Source organism: Homarus americanus, unplaced genomic scaffold (genome assembly GCF_018991925.1).
Source record: "Homarus americanus isolate GMGI-L3 unplaced genomic scaffold, GMGI_Hamer_2.0 scaffold19318, whole genome shotgun sequence".
Taxonomy (NCBI): domain Eukaryota; kingdom Metazoa; phylum Arthropoda; class Malacostraca; order Decapoda; family Nephropidae; genus Homarus; species Homarus americanus.
Genome location: NW_024732238.1, coordinates 3,289,654 through 3,314,791, shown reverse-complemented (window position 1 = coordinate 3,314,791; position 25,138 = coordinate 3,289,654). Strand labels below are relative to the sequence as shown.

General features: G+C 36.7%; 1 protein-coding gene across 1 annotated transcript; it reads right to left on the bottom strand.

Annotated features, from left to right (window-relative positions):
* Positions 1-7,819: 7,819 nt before the first annotated feature.
* On the bottom strand, positions 7,820-23,970 carry LOC121868321 (aldo-keto reductase family 1 member B1-like). The gene is made up of 9 exons (XM_042368798.1): positions 23,782-23,970; positions 18,164-18,331; positions 17,620-17,736; positions 16,281-16,475; positions 12,527-12,627; positions 11,059-11,164; positions 10,208-10,273; positions 8,537-8,619; positions 7,820-8,001 (listed from the first exon to the last, which is right to left on the bottom strand). Exons 1-9 carry the CDS (start codon positions 23,953-23,955, stop codon positions 7,959-7,961), a joined length of 1,053 nt encoding a protein of 350 aa, XP_042224732.1. The 5' UTR covers positions 23,956-23,970; the 3' UTR covers positions 7,820-7,958.
* Between the last annotated feature and the right edge of the window lie 1,168 nt (positions 23,971-25,138).

The window sequence follows — 25,138 nt, the reverse complement described above, 5'->3', positions numbered from 1 at the left end:
AAATTTGGAAAAATTACGAATTTGTAAATGACAAATTTGTATGATTTTACTAGCAATTGAGTTAATCCAGGGCTCTATTTCACAAAGCTCCTTGGGATAAATTTTCATATTAACTGAAATCCACCCACACATCTTTAGTTAACAGTGTACTATAAAGTAAAATACTGTACTGTAGTATTATATCTATAGGTGGGAACCATTGTGATTCCGAACACAGATTTCTATTGGATTTTATAAGTGTGTAGTTGTGTAGTATTTATGAAACCGATCAATAAGAAATTAAAGGATAAAATGAGAAAACTAAGACGTAAAAGTTACTTTGGTCAGCAAGGCTTGGCTGCATGCCACCTGTAAGGTGGTGGTTACCATGACGACGCACATCGTTCATGTATTGTAGGGTGTTCCAGAACTCCCTCCCAACCACAGTCAAAGACTCCAAAGCCGCACCGCCACGTGAGTATGTTGTAATAAGTCACTGATAATTAGTGTATTGTTAGAAGCTATTTAGTGTTACCAGGATGTACTTTATCCCAATACCGTAACCTCAAAACATACTAATGTTGAACAGTGTAAGTGGAATGTTTTGATACAACCATAAATTATCGCAAAACACCTACAGTACACCTACAACTTGTAACGACTTCACTAAGGCGCAGCAAAATTATGTCTGGTCGATCATAGTAATGAATACAATAATTGTATAACAACCATGGAAAGGGCTCAAGATCGAAATGGCTGGCGCGAGCATGTGGAGGCCCTTGGTGTTGGAGGCGGTAACGGGTAAAAAGGCAGATCAACGTTACTATATGGGAATGGGGGGACCGGTGGTAGAAGCGGTACCGTTCTTGCCTCGCAAGCGAGATGTCACGGGTTCGATTCCCGGGCCGGTGGAAGTTGTTTGGACTTACTTCCTAGCCCCCATTAGTCCCTGTTCACCTAGCAGCAAAGTAGGTACCTGGTGTAAATCGAAAGTTGCGAATTCGTATTCAGGGGCAAGTTGTTGGAGCTTCCAATAACTTGACGACATTAACTCATGAGATATAAAGGCAAGCATGAACTTAGCATGCTTCCGTGTTGGGCACTGTAAACGCTTCTGCGCTTCACCTTACACAAGGATGTAGGGGGTGCCCAATAAAAAAAAAATAAGGGAATGTTATTGCCCTATGGTTAAAGATTATGATCGATATCCTTCCAGTCGTCAGTATTCCGATATCGTGACGTTATTACGTTAAGAAATACTGTTGTTTACACGTTACGATATTGGCAAGTTATGGCAATAAGCATAAGATGCCAATAACTAACGTGGGAAGTTTGCTTAGTTCTCGGTCATTAGTATTTTGATATGGTAACGTGTTTCTACTGGTCTCTTAAGTTTGTACATTTATCACGAAGGCTGTTTACTTGGTTTGACCTTCAACTTTATATTATTACATTGTTCCAGACTTCCACTTTATGAACGCGTAAAGTTCCATTTTTTTTATTGGCAACTGGGATAATTAAATACAAAATTAACGTTAGCATACCCGCCATTAATAGGATATAAAAAATATTTTAAGAAGACCGTACCGTATAACTTGCTGTTAAAGCTTTTGGAGCGTACTGGGTGTGCTGGGAAGTATTGCTATGTCTCTGTAATAATGACCACCATTAAAGTCGCCTTGATGAGACGCTTAAGTACGTTTGCCTGCAGCTGAGTCCCAATAAAACTGTTCAGTATAAACAGGTTTAATACCTCATAGTGTGTAATACAGAGACGGTAAATACACTTTAAGGGGGACGGAACAAGTGGGGCGTGATCGGAGTGACATTCAGCCTGTACGAGTAGTGTTGGGATCATGGACTTGCTTCCACAAGGTAAACACGGGCTGTTTATCTTTCTTTGCACAACGCTTTCTAATTACTCTGTCTTTTATACATCTAGGCTCGTTTATCTTTTTGTGTGTCTGTATCTAATATCTCATTAATTCTCAACTTTCAACGGAAGTTTAAACGAAATTGCCATAATCGCTCGTAACTCGACAACGACCACTTGCAAGTGTCTTTAAACTCGGGTTCATCATTGCAGTCACTAATCTAGTCAAGTTGAACTTAAGCCTTCTTGTGTGTATTTGGCACCGCTTAGTGACACTCGTTCATGAGCATGACTAAAAAAAATAACAAGTAAGGAAATGTCCTAGAGTTGAAGATCCAGACCGGACGGGATCACAACAACACAGGTCCATCATTTGAACAATAGCTGCGACCGCCATGACAGTGGAATTGGCAGGCAGAGAATTCAATGGGGAAGAAAATGAGTACAGCAAGACATCTGGGAGTGGAGGGTATGTCTGGGTACTGGTCTCCGAGTGTGGAATTTCTGCGCTCCAGGCAGTGGATGTGCAGCCCTCAGGACCAGGTCAAATTACCAGGAAACTCAAGAGGTGAGGAGATCAGGTGTTGGAGCTTCGCGGGGTTAAATGGTTTGACTACGATTATCACGATAAGGAAGGTAAGTGACCTGCGTATTTGCTGTCATCACCCTGTGTCAACAGTGGGAATCAGGGAAGGGAAGAGGTCGGTTATACAAAATTATTTTAATTTCATAGAGGTATTTGTGTTGTTTAGGTCTTATTATTTTGGAGTAAAAAAGTACATGTATAGTAGAAGTTGATGACAGTGGTTGTGACATCACTCAGCACCGAGCCAGAATGACGAAATGAGGCTACTTTTGGCTCGAACTTGGGAAAGTAGTGTTTGGTTATGTCAACTTTTAGAATATATTTATGGTAATGAAACCCCCGTTGTAAGGTCCCGTCGTGACTTGCAAATGTTTACAAAGACTGGATGAAATGCTGTCATGTGATTTTTTTTTTCGCCGTGTTTTACCCCGTAATTTCCCCATTTCATGCCCTGAGCGAAAAACACGATCACAACACCTTGTGGACATAACAAAATAACCAGAAAGCTAAATTTTGCGTCTTTTATTTTTAATTTTTATTACTTTTTTTGTATTTAATTTTTGAACGCAGCCACAACGCGTTTTGGACGGTCTCAAAATCCCTCACCAAATCGAATCGAATCTAACCAAACCTCGTTCTTAGGAGTTGGTCACACTGTTCCATCTACGGAGCCCAAACTTAAGATCCCCTGATTAGGGCTCCAGCAATTGCGATATATCCTTAGTAATTTTTAATATTGATTAATATTACTAACTTAGAATTCGTGCTTGAAGACCTTGGTTACCAAAGTGAAGTACTGTAATACATTAGAACATCACATTGATCTGCCTACCAAGTTACTGTGCTTTGAAACGGAAAATGTTAGGTGGTAAAAGAAAGCTGGAATAACAGATACTCGTGTGTGCAGCGCGGATGGCAGGTAAAGCAATGAGTGAATCGATGGAGCCTTAACAGTAACTAGGGTCGTGCCATCTCGGGCTGCCTCAAACTGAGCGCTAACGGAGCTGTAACATGCACTCTCTTAAGTTGTGGTCTACAGGAACTGAAGCTATTGCAAATGCATATTCAACAATTGCAATCTTTGGATTATTTATAAGAGTGTAACTAAAATTAAAGTAACTGGTACCGTGTTATTCACTTATTTCCCAATTCGGTTTTTCTAGATAATATTTCATTATTTTTGTAGAGGCACTCGGCACCTAAAACAAAAAACTGCAGTTAATTCACTAATGGCAGCAAGAGTAATTGATGTTAATGGTATTGCCTCTCCACCGGTGATCTATCCTTTCTTGTATGTTGACTTTTCGAATTCACTTAGCCATAGTCGTTGTGCTCCTAAGTGATTATAACAGCATTAATATTACCACGAGGTGGAAGTTAACGTAATGGAAACTATCAATAACGTAACTATGAGGAGGAAGAGTAGTGGGGGTTGAGATAGTCTATAATTTTAATGTACGTACCTTCATATGATATTATTCCTTAGGCACGAGATACTCACAGTATTTGCATGAAGTAGCCTATTACGGTATTAAATTTATAGGGCTGCGTCAAGCGTTAGTTACTTCTCCAATTTTATATTGTAATAGAATTTTGTAGTATGACTAAAAACTGGTTCCACAGCCTGTGGGTTCAGTTTACTGCAAGTCATTGGGAATTTTTTTAGTTTCCCGTGAAAATGACAAGACATGTCTTATCCGTCAAAGAAAATGGTTTCTTTAACGGGAAAACGTTTTTATTTTAGATCACATTTTGTTTTCAACATATAATCTCGATACAGCAAAGGTCACCAGTTTTTCTTTGGTTAAAAAATGGATATAATGGAATAGAAACACATCACTTGTGAAATTGGAGTGGAACCTAACACAACCTAACCAAATTAACTTAATTTATTGTGACCTAACCGAACTCATCCTAATCTTAACTAACCTAATTTAATCTAACCTAACACTAACCAAACCTTATCTAACCTAACACTAACCAAACCTTATCTAACCTAACTCTTACCTACCTAGTGTAACATATCCTAACCAAACCAATATACTACGGATCCTAGTACTTTAATTAATTTATTCTTTAATTTTTGCAAATAATTTATAACAATTCATTTTGCAAAAGTCTAAAGTTCCATTATGTGAACTTTTTTTTTGAAATTTCTACGTCTAAGGTTAATTTCTTTAATATAACTTTGTCCTGAATTAACTACATTATAATTATTCGATACATATACTGTAGTAAATAATAATATTTTTATTTCCACTGTGGGGTTTCGAGATGTTGGTACACACTCAGGATGGGTTGGAGAAAGGAAACTCACAATGCGCTCTCTGTATATATATATATTGTATTGGATGTACAATGCAGCTTGGTGCTGGGAAGTGGCAGCATGGTTACAAGCGTGGAGTAGAGAGAGCTCTTTGGGGAGCGTGCTCAGAGGAGGTGTTGCTTGCTGGTGGCTGTAGGTAGAAGAAGGGCAGGTCATGGCCAGGTGAGGTCTTATATAGCGGAGATAGGCGTGGCTTGATAGTCGACCTCCGCTATGTTAGGCGGCGCTGGTTGCCGACCTTAGACCACGAGGCGTAGGCTGGGGAATTCGAAGAGGGGTCGGCTAGTCAGTGACAAACGGTAGTTGTAGTTGTAGGGGAGAGGATCCACTACACCACCAACCGCATCTCGAGAAATTTATCTCGGCAATCAATAGTTCACACAGTTCTAAGAAACTTCTATGATGTTTCCCTCGCAATTGACCCATATCATTATTATTGTTAGCCATTTAATTCAAGTGGGTTTTTAGGTGGGGGGAGGGGGGTAGATTTACTTCTTTACTTAATTCATTGTCACCATTTTGTACGGGAGGGATTTACTTCTCTTATTTTTGCTTTTCTTTTCTTATTTACATTATTCCTTTTTATTCCTACTGGTTTCCGTTTTATTTTCTATTTCAACTTCTCAAAGTATTTCTTTCTTTATTTATTTAATTCCTTCTGTTATCTATTTCTCAGTTATTTTACTTATACAGATAATCTTTATCCTCTTAAACTTTTTTACATTTTACTTACCTGGGTCGTCCACACTAAAATTACATTACTACTTATACTAATACTGTACTGTACTTCATAGCACTCCTCAAACACCCGTCACAAGATTGTTCATGTACAGTAATTTACTCATTGTCTTTTGTACAGTCTTTAAATCACAGGATACATCGGTATTCATTTACTAGGTGGAAGTCAGATAGATACCTATCTTATATGTATCCGTACTTGGTGTCTCAGATATCTATCTGACTTCCACCTAGTAAATGAATACTGATGTATCCTGTGATTTAAAGACTGTAAAAAGGTACAAAATTAATAAGAGACGAGAGATTAGGTTGTGTTACTGAGTCATGATAACTGTGTGTGTCAGAGTGACCTGTATCCTCAAGTGTGGAGAATCATAATAATTACTGTACATGAACAATCTTGTGATGGGTATTTGAGGAGTGCTATGAAGTGTTAGTAATGTAATTGAAGTGCGGATGACCAATCTTTGTTGTGTGTCAGTCATAGAATGTTACCAGTAACCTAGAGTACGTTTGACTGAACATTGGTCTTGTTGACGTGAATACTTGTTTGGCTGACGTGGAAGTGAGGCCAAGTGGTCTTTGGAGTTTGTAATAGTTTTAATGTAAATTTGACCAAGTCAGAGGAAATCCCAAGGAGAGGTTCATGTGTGTATGTTCTGGTAAAGTGTCAGGTATTCAACTTCATTTAAAAAAAAAACTTTATTGTTGTTGGGGTATCATTTTCCTACAGCATTTGCCTTTGTTTCTTGATTATCATTAAATACAAATGAACTCGCGTGCACCAGGCCTCGCCATGCTACCACATGTTTAAGAGGATAAAGATTACTGTATCTGTATAAGAATTAAAATAACTAACAGAAGGAATTAAATAAAGTAAGGAAGAAACTTAAGAAAGAGAAGGTGAAGTAGAAAATAAAACAGCAGAAACAAAAGATAGCAGTAACTTCTTTTCCCCTGCACTACTTATATATTCAGTCCTACACAGGTATAGGAAGAAATATTTTTTTTATTCTATAGCATTTACATCGGAAATAAAAACTTTTCAAGTATTTTTACCGATAAAATTACCCACAATATTATTTGTTAAAAGTAGGTTGCACAATAAAAGAAGTAGAAGGAAAATGTAGGGTAAAATACAGTAAGATCTCATATTTCGCATTTTTAAATTTCATGAGCACTACCTAATGTAACCAAGTCTTATATCGTGAATTTTGCGAGATCTATCCAGCTGAACGCGATATCCAGCAAGCTGAATCCTGGCCACCGTCTTGAATGACGTCACAGCCCTCATACCAGTTAGTCATTTCTGCTACAACGCGTGTTTTGGCAACACGAATTGGTTGTAACGCTATTGATGAATAGGGGAACGCTGTTTGTAAAACGTGAACTTTTGCATACGAATGTTGCCTATAGCGCGATTCCATCCTAAACGTTTTAAGCCTGGCACGGGGTTATGCAATGTTTAAAGTTCAAGTTCGACATCATATGTTCAATTGATTCGTGTCTTTTGTTTGTGAAGTGTTTTTTGAGAGGTACTTTGTAATTTTCGTTTTTTTTTTTTTTTTTTCAAATTTAGCTGTTACCCACAAATACTGTACTGTATGAAAAGAATAAGTAAAAAGAATGTTTCACAGTGAGGACTAATAATGATTTACACCAGCGCTCTCTGTTTACATCACGTAATCAGTTGAATAGCGTGGTTTTTGTTGATTGCTCTTTGATTTTCGCTGTTTTCTCTAATTTTGTAGTGTTAGCGATGAATATGGTAAGAAGAATGTTTCCAAGAAGTGCTCTTGTGATCGAATTGCCGGTGGTGAACGTAAATAAGGTTTACAGGAATGCAACTATCGCGTTGTAGCGAGCGCCCGGGCTGCTATTGTGTGCGTTTTTGGGTGGTGCTACCACCTGTCGAGTCAAGATAATGGCCTCTACCTCTACTGGGGATCCTGCTGGTGGGGGTGGGACAGACCCACCTTAGTGGCCAAATAAGGAAAAAGAGAAGCAGGACTATCATAAGGGAGTTAAGTTTGCCAAGTACTCGATGCAGGATAAGCAGCATGTGATTAAGTTACTTGAGGAAGGCCTAAAAACTAATTTACAGAAAGCCCAATCAGGTCAATGAAGGTAGAATTTGTATCATTTGGAGGTTATAAATGGGAAAATCAGAGGTTGATGTAGAGTGGCCAGTCTAAATTGTTATTTTTCCCATTAGTTTATGAATTTGCATTTGGCGAATTTGAATTTGGCGCAATTTTTCCAGTCTATATTACTCACGAAATACAAGATCTTACAGTACTAAAAAAAACACCAAACAAACCTTTGACACTGAAATTTATTACTGTACTTCACAAATCTAGTTAGATTTTTTTTAATACATTGTTTTATCTACACCACCTAAGTTTACAGTATGATAACATTTTATAAATAGAGGTGATAGAGGTGAAGTACTTGGTCTAAAACTCTGTGTTAAATGGCCAATCCTTGTGATCCTTTACCCTGAAAAGAAGAGATGTCAATTAAGTACAGTACAAGTATTTACTTTATAAATAAATATAAGATTGTCTAAGAATACCTTTATAGTGTCAGATAAGTTGTTCTTATAAAACCAACTCTGATAAAAAATTATATTCTAGGACCACTTCAGTATCTACAAACATGTTTTTCGGTTACAAGGAAGAATAATTTTTCTGCCACTATTCTTCAGCTGACCTGTCAAGAACTTCCTTCAAATATTTACAAACCTTGTACTTTCTAAATTCTATAAATCCCTTCCAGCTATATTGTAGGGTGGCCTGAATCAAGATAACACAAGCTTTTTCTTCATTCACGTGTTTTGTTATGGTCTTCCCTTTTACAAAGCCCTCAGATGTCTTTCTGATTTCTTCCTGTCAGTTTATATAAACCTAGCATTACCTATCAGCAGCACACCCATGACTAAAAAAGTACTCAGTGTTATGCTCTCCACTCAACACGGTAGTTAAAAATATAGGAACTGTATGTCTGTCTCCAAAAACACTTGACACAAACTCACCAGTTGAGGTGAAGAGCACGCCCATTGCAATCAATGGTGTCAATGGTCTTCATGTCCTCATCTGACAAACTGAAGTCAAATACCTGTTTAGGAATGAACAATAATTCATAAAACCTCATAGAACTGTATATTACTTATTGATTACAATGGTTTTCAACTGATTCCTCTTAAATAATGTCAGCCAATACCTTTCAGTTTAAAATTTCCTTTACTGATATTTTGAACAAAATCTAATTTTGGGCCCAAACCGCCAAAAAAGTAAGCCTTATACTGTACCTTAAAAGTTTTTCAACCAAAATATACTTTTCTTTCAGAATTGAAATTTAAGGGGTTAACTAATTAAGCATTTACCTATTACGGGTAACACCAAAATCACACCTCGGAAACCCATAGTTGGCAAGTAATTGAAACAATGTCATTAAAATATTCCAAGCGTCATTACATCCATTAATTACCCCGCAATCGAATCGTAGACCATAGATTCCGAATCGGGATGCCCAGCAGTACCTATAGTAGTGAGATTTTCAACAGAATCCCTTAAATCATGATTTTAGCTGAAACGGTATGCCTAACGCAGGGGTTCCCAACTCCTTTAATCTGATGAGCACCCAGCTTAGTTTTAGATAGCCAAAGGAGCACCATTGCATATTTGCAAAAATAAGGAATAATAAAACCTGTCCAAATTCTTTCAGATCTGTGGCAATGCCCTAAAAAAATTAAGATTTCAATTCCTTTAACAAAAGCTTCACAAACAAAATTGAAACAACTCATATATACTGTACAGTACATTTATTACATGTAACAACATTCTTTCAAACGTCTTTTAATGCACTAAATTTAAAAACTTAAGAATGTAATTCTTTTCACAAAACATTCTTAAATAAATTTACAGATCTTGTACCCGGACAGTACATTAACAGGTACACTGGAATCAGTGACGAGTTATAATATAATGTTCTAAGGTTCTAAACTTAAAATTGGTGCTCGTGAGAATGATTTTAAGCACTGTAGAAGAGCACTGCGAGTCTATCAGGGAGCACAGTGGTGCTTGCAAGCAACAGGCTCGGGACCCCTGCAGTACTGCATTTTCAATTAAATGTGCTGAGAAAATATTTATTTTACTCAATAATGTGGGTACTGCATAGAGAACACCATGCACTCATAATTTTGATTAAATACAGTTCTTAACTTTTTGCATTAGTTTACAACATTAATGTGCTAATTTATTTCAGGCAAGAGCCGGTAGCTATTTTGGTAGACATCAAGGCTTTACCAGTGTCCAAGTCTCCCCATAACACTGCAAAGCACTCAGGCTTCTATGAAGGCCGAGCAGGATTCTCTAATGCTATATGTGTCTGCATGTAGCATAAAAGCACAATACAGTACTGTATATCAATGATCCATGCATTTATAACTCCATAGGTTTTAACTTACCTAGAACAAGATTAAAGAAAGAGATACATCCCACTATTTTACAAACCTGAAGAAATTTCACTAAGCGGATAATCCTAAACTATTTTCTCTCTCCTGTTTTTTTTTTTTTTTAATAAAATTCAAAACTGGAGCATAACATTGTGGACACCCTGTACAATTATGTTAATCAATAATGGCCACTGCACAACAATGTGAAATTATTTCCCCCAAAAAACAATAATTAGTATCAAAACATACCTGAAAGTTGGACTCAATCCTGGACTTTGTGACAGACTTCGGGATGACAATGACATCACGTTGGATCTGAAATTAAAATCCCTAAATTAAAGCTGCAAATTTGGTAGGAAATATTGAGCATCTGTTTATTGTTTTCAAGATTCCATGAAGGAGATACAGTATGCAAAATTTATAAAATATTACATTGCCCTTCCCTTTATTTCCAGCAGCACAGTAATATGAAAAATCTTTAAAAAATAATCCCAGTTGTGGATCATACCTGGCCAATATCTGCCTTTTTGTAACACATCGAACAAAAGTACAATATTCCAAATATCTTGTGAAGAGAGTACTGTACTGTATACAGTATTACCTTTACTTTCTGATCTCATTATCAAAAAGCTTCTTTGTATCCCTATGGGCAACTTTGTCCCTAACAAGGTGAACTAAGTGCATACCGGGTACTCTCCCTTATCCTGTCTTGCCCACAAAAATGCTTAGTCCATTTTTTTTAGATAATAAAGTGCGCATTCTCATTATTTTATAAGTTTAGGAAATGTTACTTGGATGGCAGAATAAAATAATAATCTAAACTCTACAATAAACACATATATTTAAAGAAATTATATTAAAATTACAGAGCATCCTGTTCATCTTACTTAAGTGTATACAAACTTTTATAGGGTATTTAAAATCATTCTTTGAGCTATGTGCTCTGGAAATGTAGCTCTGACATATGAAGCTAAACTATAATGAACTAGTTTAATATAATACATAGTTTATTCTAATGTATATTAAAGTACAGCTAAAGATACAGTACTTGACACATTTATCCAACTTATGATACATACCTGGTAGCTATAAAGTCTTACCTGATAGCGAATAAGAATTTGGGCAGATGTTTTCTTGTACTTGTCAGCTAAGGCCACAACCTTAGGATCATCCATCAGCAAAGGGTCATCTGGTTTGGCCCAAGGCCTAAAATAAGTACAGTAAGTAAATACATGATATTAAAGACAAAACAAAAACATAGTGAACTAAAATACACTCCCGAGACCGAGACAACTTCTACCATCTGTAAATGCAGAATTCACAATATCATAATTTTTTATAAAGTGCAGTCACTTCTCCTCATGAACCCTGAGATTCAGATTTGTTAATCTGAAGTATTTACGGACAGAAAAATGCCTAGGTACAAGGGCAGATCCTGGGGGTCCAGATCCCCCCTTTTCACAAGAAAATTCCAATACTTTTTCTTTAATGCAGTATTTTTGTATAGTAAAAAGTATTTGCTATTAACTTCGGAATATCTCCTAATATCAAGTGTGCATAGCTTCAAAATGGCCTCAAAATGCCCATGATACTGTACTGGTCAGATTTAAAAAAAATTCTCTGGGGGGCTTACAGCACCCCACCGCTGGGTGGGCTCACTGTGCTCGCCATGTTCCCCCACCCACAACTTCTTGGAACCACCCCTTTTGATATTTCTGGATCCGACCCTGAAGTGTCTACTGCTTTGGGTTCAAAAGTCTAAATCTTGGGATTCGTGGAACAGTAGGCAAGGTGACAGGACTTTTGTGGGCGAATGTACAGTTCTCTTCACAAGTATATTTACAGTGGCTCATCAGGCTTTGTGCGGTGTGGCAGCCCTGTGTTTGTTCACATTCAATAGAAGGAAACTCGCAAAAGTAAACATACTATGGAATCAAATTAAAACAATATTAAAATAAATATCTCAAAGATAATGATTTGTGGAATGTTTATAAGATGAGCCCCTGTAAATGCATTAGTGAAGGGGACTATATTGTAAATTCAAATTATGTTGAAGTCTGGTTATTGTTGGAATGTTTTTTTTTCAACCCTGTAAGCCATTTTCTGTGGCAACACGTGGTCATTGAAATCACAAGAAACATACACACTCTTTACATGCTGTCATTTCCACTTTGTAGGTGCCTCACCAAATGTTCTGCTCAGCAAGGCCCTAAGAAATTCATATGGTCGACTCGAATTACTTAATAAATCACCCTAAGAGTACAGTACTTGTGTTCTTCCCAATAAACTCCTGTATGTACACCAAGCCTGACAGACATGAACACATAATTATACAATAGCTGTTTCCTGGATGCCTAATCTTCTAGTGCCTCTCTCACCTTATTCAATTTATGAGGAAAACCATGTTTCTTACTGAGTATCTTTCCTAACTTAGCATAAGATCCCACTTTATGTCATGTTGAACACAAGAGATTGGAAGCATTATGAAGACCAGTACTAACTGAATTATATAATACTAGTTGCAGTGTGTATTCTAAAACTCATAATTATAAAGAATTAAACTTCCACCTGTCAGGAGATCCTAGAGGACTGTAAGCAGTGATATAAATGTTTTTGGACTTGCTGTATTCAATCAACTTTGTCTGGTTCAAGTAGGGATGGCACTCAACCTGAAAATAAAAGGTATGATAGTTTCTTTCAAACACAGAGAGAGACACATGCTCACAAAGAAAAGTAAACTATACAATTATATTTATCAATTAAAGCAAGGGTGCATGAGATCCATATTGTAACATATGAAGAACAGTACAGTAAAGCCTCGAATAACGATGGTAACGAGTCCTCCAATATTACAGTGTAAGGTGAATCATTGTATCTCGAAACATTAATTACCATTAAAATAAAGCAATAATAATATTGCCACACAAGAGGGGGTGGGACGCCATTGTTTTCATTTGTGTCCCGGGAGTCCGGGACGATAGTTCTACATGAGAAAATAAGACCTTGGTTGTAGCTGTAGTAAAATTAATGTAAAAAAATGAATATATATGTTTTATGTAATGTTATTTAATGTTAATAAATGGAACAATAGAAGTAGCTAACCACTAATGGTAAAGAAAAAACCAGCGAGATTGATTGGGAACGCCAACACATACTGTACGTGCGCATTTAAGGATACCGCATCATTTATGTTTTTAAGAATACAGTCATATATATATATATATATATATATATATATATATATATATATATATATATATATATATATATATATATATATATATATATATATATATATATATATATATATATATATATATATATATATATATATATATATATATATATATATATATACACACAGTATTACCCCGCCTAACGCGGTTTCACTTAACGCGTTTTATCATATACGCGGTGCCTCGCCAGAGCTGAACTTTCACTTAACGCGGAATTTTTCATCATATACGCGGGAAGCGGCGCGGGCACGATGCGCACAAGGTCGCCAGTCATCAAAACATTACCGAGTTCTTCACCCGCCACCCACCACAGCCGGCCCAAGTCAGTGATAGTGATAATTATAGTGAGGATATGGACTTATATGGCCTTTGAGGGGTTTGACAAAGAGGCCCTGCAAGCCTCTGTGGTGGATAGTGATACAATTGATACAAGTGATACAGGTGAGGGCCAATAATCTGCCCTCTGCCTCGGAACCAACCCCCCATCCCCGTGTGCCCAGCCATCTTTTCTACTAATGCAAGTGTTAAAAAACCTAATATTATTGATATTTCTCTTAATTATTAATTGTGTGTGCATACCATCATAAAGTTAAGATAAAATTTTTACTACAACATAGTTGTGTGTCGTCAAAAAGTGGAGTTTGGGGGTCGGGCCAGTCTCTATTGAATTAATCCCATATGTTCTGTTGTTCACTTAACGCGGTTTTCACTTAACGCGGTACCCTGTGGGTTCAATTGACCGTTAAGCGGGGTACTACTGTATATATATATATATATATATATATATATATATATATATATATATATATATATATATATATATATATATATATATATATATATATATATATATATATATATATATATATATATATATATATATGAGAGAGAGAGAGATATGTGCCAATAGGTTGTTTCATTGTAGTTCCTCATATGCCAAGATTAACATTGGCATTATTCTCGTGGGTGTGTTTCATAAGTAAGAAAAATGATGTAACTGTAGGAAAATTCAATGTACAGTATTCACAGAATGCTTCACTCATCTGTTAAATGTCAAGAAACATTAACATATGTACTTTAAAAATTATTATGATCGATTTGTTTCATAAATGGGAAAAAGACCGCGATTGTAAACTGAAAATATTGTCAGGTGAATGTGACGATAAACTGCTTCACTGTTCTTGCTAATACAATACTGTATTAACATTACTTTTGGGTTAGGTAGGATATATAATTTGGTTGCTAGGCCTGCAGAAAAATACCTAAATCATAATGTGGCCCATGACTGAGGAAATGTTGCCCAAGTCTGGTATACAGTATATTGTACTGTATACTGTACATACAGTAAGTCCTCGCTTAACGTAGCGGTTCTGTTCCTGAAAATCGAGACGTTAACGGAATCAATTTTTCCCATAAGAAATAGATAAAATATGGGAGTTACATTCCCCAGCCTCCCTTTGCCCCATAAAATACATTACATACACTTAAATTCAATGGTTTAAAACCTCCATTTTCGTAGCAAGGCTAATGGTCTTACGTTGCTTCTTCACAACACTAGCATCAGCAGCACTTGATGGGTGCTTGGAAGCCATTTCGAATGGTTCGAGTACAGTATTTAGAGCAAAAACATTGAAACACGCACGAACACTGTGGAAGCAGGGTTGCCAACTCGGATTTTCAAATGTCGCTAGGCTGGTACCTAAAAGTAGCTAAATGTCGCTAAATCTTCCATGAAAAGTCGCTAGCTATTATTCCCCCCCTTCAGGAATTTGATGCAAATTATATTTTCATAATGCCGACTATAATGGACGGAGTATAAATAAAATGCATTATGTAAAAATAAAAATATTATTTTTTTAAAGTTTAATGTGCACACTTACCTATTATTCAATAGTAATTGCATCCCAGTCCTCTTCGTAGTCGTCGGCAGTGTAAACAACTGTAGAGCTGTAGAGCCTCCACAGTCCCTATCTTTCTTAAAATATCACTAGGAAGTTCATAACTTGCACAACAGGTGTTCTGTCTTTTTAACCCATACTTTATTGTAAGAATTGTCTTTAATGTCGATAGTTTCATTTTGTTGCGCAATTTTGATTTCACAAAGTTCATATTACTAAATATGCGCACTACATCTGCTTTTGAATGCGGAAGAGATAAGGCAGCGAGTGCAATTTCAGCCAGATCATGGTAAGGGTTTTCACCTGTCGCATCTCTGTAATTTGCCACTTCTGACCACAATTTTAGGGTGTTAGATGTTTCTGTCCAGATTGTGTGATGCAGTTTTTTCCACTGGAAATCAATCTTGGTAAGGGTGCTGGAATCTTCTGTAAATAAGTGTGCCAAACCAAGTATATCTGATTTAATAGGCTTCAAGCATTCATCGGCACTCAGAAAAGAAATAGACTACAGCACACGAATGTTGTCAGGTAAGCGTTGATGAAGTTGTTTTATGAGTTCAACCCATTCAAATGCATTGTCCCTGTAACCCTGTTGCTATATATTATGGCTCGAAATTAGGAAAACCGAGTTTTCATGGACAGTCCAAAAGTATCCAGAAAGTCGCTAGATTTCTGTGGATATCTCTAGATTTGCGACAAGTCGCAAATCGCTCTAAAATGTCGCTAGAAAAAAACAAAAAGCTCTAGATCTAGCTACAAAGTCGCTAAGTTGGCAACTCTGTGTGGAAGCCTAACGAAGACTGGGGACGCTGTGGCACTCAGCGAGAGAGCGTAGCGCGCCAAGATGAGAGAGGGTGATGCTCCGTACAAGTAGTCCGTGATGACATTATACCGAATTGGCGGGACGTTGTCCGAATCATGGGTATCTAAAGAGTAGCGACATTATAACGAAACAACTTTGTCAGGGGCAAAGTTAAACGAGGACTTACTGTATATTAAAAAAATAGGCAAATAAGGCTCCATGTCAACACACTGAAGCTTTTCAGTAGTCAATTCTGAAATTCTGCACATTTGTTAAGTGCATTAAAAATATCTCATGGTATGGTTTTCTGTAGCTGAAAGAAAAAATTAACATTATAAAAGACCACAGCCACCACACCTATATTTAACTTGATCCATTTGCTTTACCTGGTTAACTGCAGGCTTGATGCGGCAATTGTTTAAAATCCTCTGAACTTGATCTTTGTTAAAATTGGATACACCAATGCTCCTGACAAGACCTTTGTCCACAGCCTCCTCAACAGCTGCCCAGGTTTCCAGGTAATCAACATCAGAATACAAAATCTCTCCATCTTCATTCTTGGGGAAAAGTTCAGCATTCTCCTGATGTTTTAATGTGTGATAAAGATTACTGGAGGTTAGATGATCCTATAGTAAAACATTCCTGGCTACTGTTTATGTTTTAATGACGTTGGGACGTTAATCCAAAATAAAATAAGATATATTGTACAGTACACTGTTTTTATACATCAGAGTTACTGTGATTTTTTCTTGCCATACAAAACATCACTGAACTCTGAACCTAGCAAATATGAACATTTTCACCAAGTTTTACTGAAACTAAATATGAAACAGTTGATAATTTTTTACTAGATTTATGTCTACTCACACAATAAATAACAAACACATTCTCTTTAGCAACTAATCTCGCCTCCCTTATCAATGCTAGCAAGACCATTACTAATTTACCAAGGGAATTGTAAATTCAACACTAGTGTAAAGACAACCCATCTCAGTAATATTCCAGGATATTTTAATTCAAGTCTATCTTATTACTTTTAGCAATGTGTGGAAAGCAAACTAGAACAGTGGAGATAATTGTCAAGACCTGTCCAAACACAGAGCTCATTAAAACATGGTAAAATCCCTGAGCCGCGTACCGGGTAACTGTACCTGGAGGCTCATCCCACTACATAATGCCAAGGCATGAATACTCCAATTTACAATAAAATAAGGGATACAGTAATGTACAGGGTAACAATTAAGAACTTAATAAATCAATATCCTATAGGTGAACTTTATCATCACCTTACTAATTGTTCAATTAATACCCACTGTTAATTAATTTTACTCCTTGGCTCGTGAACATTAAGTGCCAAAATAATTAACGTACTTTTTAAATTAATAAATATGCAGTACCTACGGTATACATTTTTAATACATTTACAGTACATAGATTCTATCATTAGATATTACATTTCAAAACAATGACTACTGGATAGCTACCCTGACAAAAGTAAATCTAATTACCATAAACTATTAATTATCATAAGTTTTTTCATAAATTGAATAAAAAGTCATTAAAAGGGAAAAACAAGTGTGAAAATTTTAATAGTAAAATGTCATTTGTTTTGATAATGGTAACGTACGGGTGCATCAAGCTAATTCTAGCAATTTACGCCAGAATCCACCTGGTCTGTATTGTTTATTAAAGCACAATACTGTACCTCATTTCTTGAGGACATACCTTGTAGCCCAATGGCCAGTGGATGAGGTACAGGTCCAGGTAATCAAGCCCCAAATTGCTTAACGACTCCTTCAGTGAAGGTATCACCAAGCTTTTGCTATGGAAGGTGTTCCACAGCTGTAATTAAAATCTATATTAAGAATCCATTCAACAGCAAAGCTGGAAAGAGCCACTGCTGCTCTTTTAAAGAAAGAGAGAGATGGTGATGCACATCTTCCTTATTACAACATGATGAAAATTATTTCTTGTCAACAATGCCAGGGATCCTGGGAACACTTGAGTTTTCAACCTTTACTTTTCCTGCTATGCTGTACAGCACTTAAGCCAGACAAAAACACTTTTGACAGAGGCTACTATAACATATTCTTGTCATATTTTTAAACCAATCAATTCAATTAAACAGTTACATTTTAAGTAATACTGTACCTATAGTAATACCTATTACAAAAAGGTACTTTTACTGTATTACCTATCCAGTTTCCTCACTGTACTTTGGATGCATGAAAATTTTCAAAAAAAATTCTTTTGCAATGCATCATCATACCTTACTAGTAATGAAAAGGTCTTCCCGTTTCACGGTCCCATCCTCAATCTTCGCCTTAATAGCAGCACCGACTTCACATTCATTGCCATAAACAAGAGCACCATCTATATGACGATATCCACAGGCAATGGCATCCTTGACAGCTTGTGTTACCTCACCAGGCTTTGACTGTTGAATGTAATAGAGAATTTACGATAAATACAAGTCCACAAAACTATATGATTAAAATTCAGGGGCAAACAATATTATAGAAGAGCTCTAATAAAAACAGAGAATAGTGTACACAGTACAGTACAGTTTGTACAGTACTACACCGAATTTTTATACCCTGAATATGCCAACAGCTTGAAAAGTTCTGTACATTATGTACTGTACTTAAAAATAAAATAGTGCTAGTGCAGATACAGTACAGTGGTATCTCCATTAGCTGGAACAATTGGTGCAGAACACTTCCGGGAATGAGAGATTTCCGGGTAACGAGATGACTCTCTCGAACCCGAAAAAATATCCCTCATCCCCAGAATTTTCCGGGTAACGGAAAAATGTTCTCCGAAGTTCCAGAAATTACCCATTACATCATCTCTCGAACCCGGAAAAGTATTCCCCATCCCTGGAATTTTCTGGGTATTTGGAAAAATTTCTCTGAATTTTCCGGAAAAATGTGCCTCTCAGAAAATCATTCCCCAAAGCCAGAACTTTCCGGAAAATTCCGGCTTTGGGAATGATTTTGTGAGAAAATTTCAATTCCGGCGATCAGAGAGTTCCGGGTTTGAGGGATTCTGGCTATCAGAGATATTACTATACAGGTATATTAAAATCTGTGGCAGTTACAGCTACAGTTAATGTCTAGGGAATCTGCTTTTGTATTCACATCATAAGTAATAACAGACTACTACATATAATGTACTGTATTCATGCTTTGAACTGGGTTATGAGAGAGAGAGCAAGTCCTATACAGCATATAATGCCCAGTTTACACTATGAAAAGGTAGTTGGTAATAGGATGAACATCTACCTTCTAAAACTTGCTTTAAATTTTGTCAGGTGGCAACTGGTGCACCACGCCATCAGCTGATCAGGGCTAACCTCCACAAGTGTGGAAAATAGCTATAAAACAGTGATGATGATGTAACATCTGGGGTGTAGCAAACTAAGAGGACCTCACGCAGGTACAGCACATACGAAAACTTTGTGTTATATATATTCATATGATGCATGTTATCTTATCCATTTATAACCAAGTTGCAAGCTATGGGTTAAACCATGCACAAGTACTGTATTTGAAAATATATACCGTACTATGAAGCAATGAAATCCACACCTATTATATTCTAAGATTGTTAGGTTAAATTTGGTAGGTACAGTACTTGCCATCTACTGGTAGCTACTTCCATAAAAGGTTTATCCCCATAGATTACTAATGGTTTTTTCCAATTCACAAGGAGTGGATTGTTTGTAGTAATTTACATCACTGGCGATGCAACGGGATGTACAGTAAATTACCACAATCAATCCACTCCTTGTGAATTAAAAAAAATAAATAAAAATAAAAAAATAAAAATAATCTATTGGGTTATACTTTTTATAGAAAGAATGGGAGCCTTAACCTTCTTACCTTTTTTGTAAGTACAGTAGTGTAAATATAAATAGGTTTTCCTCATTCCTCCACTAGATTTGGATTATATGCATTACAATGGAGGTTTTTGTAAAAATCTATCAAAAATAAATAAAATAAAACCATGAAATTCACAGTAACACTGCATTCATCTGCAAGGTCTTTAATCATTCAGTTTACTATTTAACCTCATCTTTGTGTAATTCAGGTCCACCCACATCAGATTACACTAGCCTGATTTGGGTTTGTGGGAAGATTGAGTATGTCGTTTAAACTTCCCATCGAGAACAATGTAATCTGTTGTTATCTAATCTGTGTCTACAAATGCTTTGTAAGGATGACAATTACACCATTCATGGAGTGGAGCCTTATCACTAAGGATGAGTTAGGGAGACTCTTAAGTATAACCTACAGGTATACTGAACTGAATACCCAACCAAAAAAATATTCAAAAGTGGCACAGTGGTAACGTGCATAACTCTCACCAATATGTCAAGGGTTTGAGCCTCGTCCCGGACACATGTGAGAAGGGTGTTATCCAGTGTGGCCCTACCAAACACCACAGGTTTCCCGGTCCCCGGTTTCCTCCTGTACTAACACTGGATAGACCACCCAAATGGCTAGTAAGCTGATAAGTGGCAAATATGATAAAAAAAACAAATATAAAAACTCTCTGAGGTTAAGAATGATATACATGCCATGGTAAAAATCTTAATAAATTCGTATAGTTCAACATTTTATAGAGGTCCTCTTGAATTATAGAAAGGCTACATTCCAAACCAATTACAAGATCCTCAAATTAACCTCAATACCTGTACTCATGTTGTTAGCAATTTTTATCTGTCAATGTCACACATGAGTAACAATGCTGTATGTAAGAGATGGGCAGCTGCTCACCTTCCCTATTAGTCAATGAAGCATTAATTTGCTCATTTGAAAATTCAAACATATGTACTGTACATATAAAAGGAATCCCATCATGATCAATCCTACAATCTGCCAAACTTTTCTCTTCATCTGTTACATATGGTTGATAAGGATCTTGTAAATAATTGGAGCAATGATGAAATTTGTCTGTAATTAAACAAGATGAGAGGTACAGTAGCTAAAACAATTATCTGTGCAGGTGGGGGTCGATATGCTCTGAAATTTTACGTGTGGCTTTTGACAGCCCTCATATACCAATATTTATCATCCATGGTTTCATATTGTTTCCCACAAAGTATGCACAGATAGTTCTTTTGGCTACTGTGCAGTAAGCATTTTTTCTTTTAAGCAATATATTACAGTACTGCAATAAGTACTATAACTATACAGTAGCTAAAACAACTATCTGTACATACTTTGTGGGAAACAATATGAGACCATGGACAATAAATTTTGGTATAGGAGGGCTGTCACTAGTCGGAGCATATCGACCCCACCTGCACAGATAGTTGTTTTAGCTACTGTACCTGTATATGCATTGAGCTGAATAGAACCTATGATACAATTGATACATATTTCCTCCATATAAATGAAGCCCTAATACAGTATAGTGATACAGGCAACAAGAAATTACCTCCGTTATTACAGGAAATTTGATATGAACATGGAATATAAAGTAATACTTGGGAACAAAAATCTTCCAAATATAAATTGGAGAAATTGTACAACAAATACTGGGGTTAAAAATATGGACCATAAATTTATGGAGAAAAATAGACTGTTACCTATCTCAGTACATCGCAGATATTAATGTGTACCAGATTTAGGGGCACGGGACAAATGAAGTAATCTGGACTTGTTGTTTTGCAATGACAAAAAATAATAGAAATATTACAAACTAAAGGCTCTATTGGGAAGAGTGATCACATTTGCATACAATCTCAGTATGACATTCAGGGTACTGGAGAACAGGTGTAAGTATATGGTGGATTGGTAGTTTATGTAAGTGCAGATTAAGATTTATTACAGCAATGAGGCACTTTGCTGCATAATGTTGTATCAATCAACCCTTGAAAATTGGGATTCATATACTGTACCAACAGATTGTCCGAGGCCTGAAATGCAAGTTTTTGCTGCCTTTGGGTGGATATACAGTACAGTACACCTGTATTGCATGGTCAAAGTCCCATTGTAAAAACATAGTACAATACTGTAAATCCATCCTTACTGTGTTGGGCAGTGGGAGAGGGAGAACGGTGGCAGTGGCTGTATAAGGTCGTATGAGCAACGCAGCATAGACAACCAGCAACGCAGAATGGCATGGTCAAAGAGGGAGCAAATTAACTGGCCAGGAGGAAAGGTGTGTAGCCCAGTCCCAGCATCTCTTGGTTTACCTTACACACATGTAGTGTACATCTTACTCAGACAATCACCATAAGTTTCAATGTCACGTGATAATTGCGTGCATGTGCTTATTTTTCAAGTTAATTTTTTTTTTTAATTTTCGATTTCAGGAAAGGCGGATAGATTAGGTCCTTCTGGTTAGGTTAAGTTAAACATGTGTATTCCGATATATACTTCTATCCTCTTCGCCACTGATCAGCTCGTTTGCCACTTGGATGGTCAGTCACGTCTTTGTTGGTAAGCATTGTATTGGTCATAAACTGGATCCTGCTCCTTGAATGAGCTCACACTTGGTGCTGTCACAAATATTTTTGCATGTTTTTACTCAACAATTTCCCTGTACTTCAAAGCTCTGCCCACTTTGTAAGATCAAGATTGCATCTTTTACGTGAAATCGAAAGTAAAAATTTTATAAATAAAATATAAATTTCGATGAAAATGCAATAGAGTCTGAATTCTTATTTTTTCTTATTTTTTTTGCTTTATCTCCCTAAATACAAGTCAATATAGAATTTCATGCATGGTCACTCCCGAATAGTTACCGAAGAATTTAACCTAACCTAATCTGGGCATTGTTTTTGCTTATAGATACCTATTCAGCAAACAGTAGCAAACAATTTAGACTTGTAGCGGGACAAAGGTATGTGATTTAAGCTTTTTTTTTGCCAGGTCGGCTGTGAAGTCCCCCATATTAGCCAGAATAAATATAATGTCATTTAGGTTCATTTATTTGTCCATTAACACTGGTCTCCAGGATATGCTTTGCTCTCCTGCACGATATTATATGGAAGCAGTTACCAGTAGCTGCTCTCACTCATTCTTCTCACGTACAACACTGTACAGTACAGTACTCTATAACCATCGTCATAATAACATGGTCTCTCTTTTTGTATACTGTACCGTACAGTAGTTTGTTGTCGCACTTCAGGTCCCAAACATTAACACTCAGTACACTGATTGCTCCCCATAAGGATCATAAACAATAAGAATATATTAAAACCATGCTTGAGTGATAATAAAGTTTCGTTTCACAGTATTGACTAACAAGCAGTGTACTGTACACGTGTATATAATAGGATACACCCCATTTCGTTGCCAAAACACATCGTCACCGACCCGGTTCGTCACCAAAACCCCAACTCGTCACCAATATCAATTCCGTTTCGTCATCGCTAACAGTCGCTGGTATTAGTGACAAATTGTAAGTTATTATTTTACACGAATAGAAATTACACATGCATATAGACGACTCGAGAAGTATTGTGTTATTATTATACAGGAATATTAATTATTTAATAAAGAAAACTATTAAAACATTTGTAAATAAACAAAATACAGAACAAATGAAGAATTATGTGTTATTACTATACATGGATATTAATTATTCAATTAAGAAAACTATTCAACATTGGTAAATAAACAAAATGCAGAACAAATGAAGGTGATTTAGCATCAGGGCGTAAACCGCCGAGCAGTGAGATGATTGGCAGGCGCATTAACAATGTCTTGATGTTTTTTATTATTTTATATCCCAAGCAACAGTTATTTTCGTGTATATAATAATGGAAATGAACGGGGTTACGAAACGATTTAAAAATGGTGGTGACGAAGCGCGTTGTTGAAGATATGGGCAGACCCCATCCAGTTGTACCTACACTGTCTCTTAACATACCTTCCAAGTGCCAAGACCTATAATTGGCATCGTCTGCCCATTGTTGAGTGTTACTGATGGGGCACTGGGTGCCATTGTTGAAAATCTGCAGATTTGGGGCAGGTACGAGAGATGATATAACCTGGCGCAGAGATAGCACACCCTCCCTATCGTGAGGCTGGCTGCTGAGAGCATGAGATGAATCAAGCGTCACTACTGTAGAATAGACACGTCACTCTAGTGACTCGGCTTCAGATACTTCTCCACCTCTTCCTTACCAATCACACACTACCTATCCAAAATAAAGATCATTATCATGGTTCTTTGATATGATAACAAAATATTTGTCTGCGAACTCTCATCAATAAATTTAAAGAGATGGTAGCTTTGTTGTTGTCACATTTAATATATATAAAAAATATTACTTGGCAACTTTGTACGGCCATGACGCCAAAGGGGCGGGTAAGCTACGCTGGGATGTACTACCGTAGGATGATGCAGCACTCATTACACTCTGCCTTAACACAGAAGCTAAAAGCCAAATTAAAATTTATTTAAAACAAGGCAGCGAGGTTTACTCTTGACATGAATGCAAGAGATCACATTGCTCTCAGAGTCTCACAATCACTGAAAATGCTAAGTGTGACAGATAGAGTGAAGCAACTGAGTCTGAATCACTCTTATAGAATATTCAACAGACTGTGGCCAGACTATTTAACACAAAATTTTGTAAGGATTAGGGATATGAACCGGCACGGCACTAGAGGGAGGGAACATAATTTTTTGATATTCAGTACTGTACTGTACCTGGTGTTTGCAGTCTAGCAAAAAACACTTTCTTCTTCACAGCTATAAAAGACTGAAACAAGTTTCCAAACTACTTCAAAACCATAACAGATGAAGCTGTTTCTATATTAACCACAAAATAGTATATTGTTGAAGTGATCTGCCAACCTCAGTTAGTCAAAGTGCAATGTAATGCTTGTTAAATTTATCAGAAAACTTTCGCTATTTCTCCTGTAGACATACTATTACTGATTAGGAACCGAGCCTCAGCAAAGGACCCTACTATAAATAAGTATCTGATGGCTTTGCCAATTAGTAAGTCTGTGACTGTACTTATCATTAAATCTATATAACTATTAATATCATCTAACCTTACAGAAGTGAAGAACAAGGGACAGACTGATGACAGAAGCTACATCACCACCACCACCACCAGATGACTGAGGCTACATCACCACCACCACCAGATGACAGAAGGCTACATCACCACCAACATCACTTGACTGAGGCTACACCACCACCGACACCAGATGACAAACGGCTACACCACCACCAACACCAGATGACAGAAGGCTACATCACCACCAACACC